The 5,210-nt window shown below is 65.7% G+C and overlaps 1 protein-coding gene across 1 annotated transcript; it reads right to left on the minus strand.

Moving 5' to 3' along the window:
* Window positions 1-510: 510 nt before the first annotated feature.
* OVOL1 (ovo like transcriptional repressor 1) lies at window positions 511-4,974 on the minus strand. Its single transcript, XM_086870964.1, has 4 exons — window positions 4,821-4,974; window positions 3,291-3,427; window positions 2,408-2,672; window positions 511-803 (listed from the first exon to the last, which is right to left on the minus strand). Exons 1-4 carry the CDS (start codon window positions 4,918-4,920, stop codon window positions 511-513), a joined length of 795 nt encoding a protein of 264 aa, XP_086727090.1. The 5' UTR covers window positions 4,921-4,974.
* Between the last annotated feature and the right edge of the window lie 236 nt (window positions 4,975-5,210).

The raw sequence follows: 5,210 nt of genomic DNA on the forward strand, positions 1-5,210 counted from the left end.
CTGGTGGGTGTGGCCTCATCATTTCCCTGACCCCAAACTGGGCGTGTCCCTTCACAAATGGGTGTGTCCCCAAATGGGCGAGTCTCTACCCTAAATGGGTGTGTCCCTTCCCAAATGGGCGTGTCCCTCCCCTCACTGGGCGTGTCCCTTCCCTAACTGGGTGTGTCCCCCCAAATGGGCGTGTCCCTGCCCTAACTGGGCGTGTCCCTGCCCTAACTGGGCGTGTCCCTCCCCTAACTTTGTCCCTCCCCTAACTGGGTGTGACCTCCAAATGGGCATGTCCCTCCCCTAACTGGGTGTGTCCCTCCCCAAACTGGGCGTGTCCCTGCCCTAACTGGGCATGTCCCTCCCCTCACCGGGCGTGTCCCTGCCCTAATTGGGTGTGTCCCTGCCCTAATTGGGCGTGTCCCTCCCCTAACTGGGCGTGTCCCTCCCCTCACTGGGCGTGTCCCCTCTCCGAATGCCCCCCTCCCTCCGTCGGGCGTGTCCCTCCCCGATCGGGCGTTGCCCCTACGGGGGCGGGGCGGCGCGGGGCGGGGCCGGGCGCGGTGCGGGCGTGGCCGCGGCCTTGCGGGCCAGCTTGGCCAGGAGGGGGCTGTGTGGGTGGCGCTGGCGCAGGTGAGCCAGGTGAGCGTCCTGGCTGTCGGCGGTGCCGCCGCACTCCTCGCACACGTAGAGCTTGGCGCGGCGCTCCTTGTAGCCGTAGCGCTGCGCCACGCCGTGGATCTTGCGCAGGTGCGACTCCAGCGAGCAGCGCTGCGTGAAGGCCTTGTCACACAGCGAGCACTTGTAGGGACGGACACCTGGACAGACGGACAGACAGACAGACAGACAGACAGTGTCACACAGCGAGCACTTGTAGGGACGGACACCTGGACAGACGGACAGACAGGACAGGGCAGTGTCACACAGGGAGCACCTGGACAGACGGACAGACAGGACAGGGCAGTGTCACACAGGGAGCACCTGGACAGACAGACAGGACAGTGTCACACAGGGAGCACTTGTACAGACAGACACCTGGACAGACAGACAGACAGACAGGACAGTGTCACACAGGGAGCACTTGTAGGGACGGACACCTGGACAGACGGACAGACAGACAGTGTCACACAGGGAGCACTTGTAGGGACGGACACCTGGACAGATGGACAGACAGGACAGTGTCACACAGGGAACACTTGTAGGGACGGACACCTGGACAGACGGACAGACAGACAGTGTCACACAGGGAACACTTGTAGGGACGGACACCTGGACAGACAGACAGACAGACAGGACAGTGTCACACAGGGAGCACTTGTAGGGACGGACACCTGGACAGACGGACAGACAGACAGTGTCACACAGCGAGCACTTGTACAGACGGACACCTGGACAGACAGACAGACAGGACAGGGCAGTGTCACACAGGGAACACCTGGACAGACGGACAGACAGACAGTGTCACACAGGGAACACTTGTACGGACGGACACCTGGACAGGGACACACACACGGGGTGAAGGGAGGTTGGGGGAGGTTCCCGATCCCGTTCCCAATCCCGATCCCGTTCCCACCGGTGTGGGTGCGGACGTGGTGCTTCAGGCTGAAGGTGTTGTGGAACCTCTTCCCACCCCAATCCCCTCCCTGTTCCCCTTCCCGATCCCATTCCCGTTCCCATTCCCGTTCCCATTCCCATCCCCATTCCCATCCCCAATCCCGTCCCCGTTCCCATCCCCGTCCCCGTCCCCGTTCCTGTCCCCATTCCCGTTCCCATTCCCGTTCCCATTCCTATCCCCATTCCCGTCCCCGTTCCCGTCCCCGTTCCCGATCCCGATCCCGATCCCGTTCCCACCGGTGTGGGTTCGGACGTGGCGCTTGAGGTCGAAGGTGTTGTGGAACCTCTTCCCACCCCGATCCCATCCTGTTCCTGATCCCGTTCCCATTCCCGTTCCCAATCCCATTCCCGATCCCATCCCCATTCCCGATCCCATTCCCGATCCCGTTCCCATCCCCGTCCCCGTTCCCATCCCCATCCTCGTCCCTGTTCCCGTTCCCATCCCGTCCCCGTTCCCGATCCCGTTCCCGTTCCCGTTCCCATCCCCGTTCCCGTTCCCGGTCCCGATCCCGATCCCGTTCCCACCGGTGTGGGTTCGGACGTGGCGCTTGAGGTCGAAGGTGTTGTGGAACCTCTTCCCACCCCGATCCCATCCTGTTCCTGATCCCGTTCCTGATCCCGTTCCCATTCCCGTTCCCAATCCCATTCCCGATCCCATCCCCATTCCCGATCCCATTCCCGATCCCATTCCCATCCCCATCCCCATCCCCGTTCCCATCCCCATCCTCGTCCCCGTTCCCGTCCCCATCCCCGATCCCGTTCCCATTCCCGTTCCCGTTCCCGTTCCCGGTCCCGGTCCCGTTCCCACCGGTGTGGGTTCGGACGTGGCGCTTGAGGTCGAAGGTGTCGTTGAAGCCCTTCCCGCAGTAGGGGCAGCGGTGCCGCTTCACCTCGCTGTGGCACTTGAGGTGCCGGTTCAGCATCCGCTGGAAGCCGAAGCTCTTCTGGCACACGGGGCACGAGAAGAGCTCGGAGCCCCCCGGGACCCCCCCGGACACCGGGACCCCCCCGGGGACGCCCCCGGCCAGGGGCAGCCCCGCGGGGAGGGGAGCGCCCAGAGGGCCGGACGGGACCTGCCAGCGAGGGGAGGAAGGGGTTAAATGGTTAAATGGGGGCGCCCAGAGGGGCGGGGACCCCCCCTCCTTGGGACCACCCCCCCTTGGGATCCCCCCTTGGGACACCCCCCCTTGGGACCACCCCCCCTCGGGACCACCCCCCCTTGGGACCCCCCCCTTGGGACCCCCCCGTGGGACCCCCCCCTTGGGATCCCCCCTTGGGATCCCCCCTTGGGATCCCCCCCTTGAGACCCCCCCCTTGGGACCCCCCAGTTCTGGGGAGACCCCCCCGATTTTGGGGACCCCCCCAGCCTTAGGGAGAGCCCCCCCATTGGGGACCGCTGGTTTTGGGGACCCCCAGCCCACCTTGGTGACCCCCTCTGGCTTTTGGAGCCCCCACCTCACATTGGGGACCCCCAGTTTTGCAGACCCCCCCCAGCAGGACCCCCCCCAGTCCAAAGGACCCCCCCAATTTTAGGAACCCCCCCAAATTCAGACACCCTCAATTCTGGAGACCCTCCCACCGTGGGGACCCCCAGTTTCAAAGCCCCTCCCCCCATCTGAGCACCCCCAACTCACTTTTCTCCCCTCCCCCATCCCCCCAGGGCCCCCCCAGATTTGGGGTCCCCCCCTTACCTTGCCCTTGGGGTGCAGGAAGGGGCCGGGGGGGGCGCGGGGGGGCAGCGTCATGTCCAGGGGGGACACGGGGGACGCGGGGGCCTCCCCCACCGCCGGCTCGGGGTCCCTGCGCAGGGGGCAGCCCCCCAAACAGACTGGGGGGGGTGGGGGAGGGGGGCACGGCTTCAGGGGGGGGGTCCTGCACCCCCAAATCCCCCAAAACGGGATCCCCCCCCCCCCCCAAAACCATCCCGCCCAATGGGGACCCCCCAAATGTGCCCCCCCTCCCCGGCCCCAAATCGGACCCCACAACGGGGACCCCCCAAATGTGCCCCCCCCCTCCCCCCGCCCACCCCCCACGGCAGGAGGAGAATTTGGGGGGGCCCCTCCCCCGCTCCCCTCCCCCACCCTTTGGGGTTCCCCCGACCGGTCGGACGGCTCCGGCCGCGACACCCCAAATTACAGCCCAAATTACACCCCAAATTAGGGGTTTCCGGCGGGTGTCGCCCGCGTGGGCCCCGGGGGGGGGACGCCACCCCCCCGCCCTCCCCACCCCCCCCGGGGGGACACGGGCGACACCCAAAAATCCCCTCCCCCACCAAGGGACACAGGCGGGCGGCCCAAAATCCCCCCCAAAATCCCCCCCCAAAACACCCCCCAAAGACATCCCGGCACCCCAAAAATCCTCCCCAAACCCTCCTGGGTGTCCGGGCACCCCAAAAATCCTCCCCAAACCCTCCTGGGTGTCCGGGCACCCCAAAAATCCTCCCCAACCCTCCTGGGTGTCCGAGCACCCCAAAAATCCCCCCAAACCCTCCTGGGTGTCCGAGCACCCCAAAAATCCTCCCAAACCCTTCTGAGTGTCCGAGCACCCCAAAAATCCTCCCCAAACCCTCCTGGGTGTCCGAGCACCCCAAAAATCCTCCCCAAACCCTCCTGAGTGTCCGAGCACCCCAAAAATCCTCCCCAAACCCTCCTGGGTGTCCGAGCACCCCAAAAATCCTTCCCAAACCCTCCTGGGTGTCCGAGCACCCCAAAAATCCTCCCAAACCCTCCTGGGTGTCCGAGCACCCCAAAAATCCTCCCAACCCCCCCCGTCCCCAGTGTCTGGGTGGGATTTTGGGGCTGAACCCCAACTCTGTCATTAAGGGGACACCCCTGGAGGGGGGGGAGGTCACCCCAAAACCCGGGATCCCTCCAAAATCCCGGAACTCCAGGATCCCCCAAATTCCAGTGTCCTCCCGCACTCCTGGGTCCCTCCAAAACCCCGAACCCCCCAAATTCCTGCGACCCCCAAACCTCGTGGTGCCCCCAAACCCTGAGGCCAAAAATTTCCGTCTCCTCCCGAACCCCCAAATTCCCGAGACCCCCCCAGACCTCTGGGTCCCCCCCCCCAGCAGCTGAATCCCAAGGCACTCCCGAGTCCCCCCAAATTCCAGGATCCCTCTGGACCGCCCCAGATCCCTGAACCCCCTCGAATCCCGGCTCCCAACGGATCCCAGGCCCCCCCAAAACCCCCGCGCGCCCCCAAACCCCGTCCCCCCGTACTGGGCACGTAGATCTCCGCCCGCTGCTCGTCCGGGAGCTCGCTCCAGTTGCGCTTGGCCGTGGCCACCACCGGCTTCTTCACCAGGAACGCGCGCGGCATGGCCGGATCCCGATGGATCCCGATGGATCCCGACCCGATGGATCCCGATGGATCCCGATGGATCCCGACCCGATGGATCCCGATGGATCCCGACCCGATGGATCCCGACCCGATGGATCCCGATGGATCCCGACCCGATGGATCCCGATGGATCCCGATGGATCCCGACCCGATGGATCCCGATGGATCCCGACCCGATGGATCCCGATGGATCCCGATGGACCCCCGCGGGATCCCTGCTCCCACCCCGGGGGATTTTGGTGCCGACTCCCGGCTCCCGGCGGGGCTGG

Source organism: Cyanistes caeruleus, chromosome 34, assembly GCF_971803275.1.
Source record: "Cyanistes caeruleus chromosome 34, bCyaCae1.hap1.1, whole genome shotgun sequence".
Lineage (NCBI taxonomy): Eukaryota > Metazoa > Chordata > Aves > Passeriformes > Paridae > Cyanistes > Cyanistes caeruleus.

What these genes read in the sequence shown, in the direction of transcription:
- OVOL1 (XM_086870964.1), bottom strand. Translation starts at nt 4,920, where the DNA reads ATGCCGCGCGCGTTCCTGGTGAAGAAGCCGGTGGTGGCCACGGCCAAG. An exon ending in GGCGGAGATCTACGTGCCCA is followed by an intron (nt 3,428 to 4,820) that starts GTACGGGGGGAC and finishes CACCCCCCCCAG; the next exon opens with TCTGTTTGGGGGGCTGCCCC. An exon ending in TCCTGCACCCCAAGGGCAAG is followed by an intron (nt 2,673 to 3,290) that starts GTAAGGGGGGGA and finishes CCTCGCTGGCAG; the next exon opens with GTCCCGTCCGGCCCTCTGGG.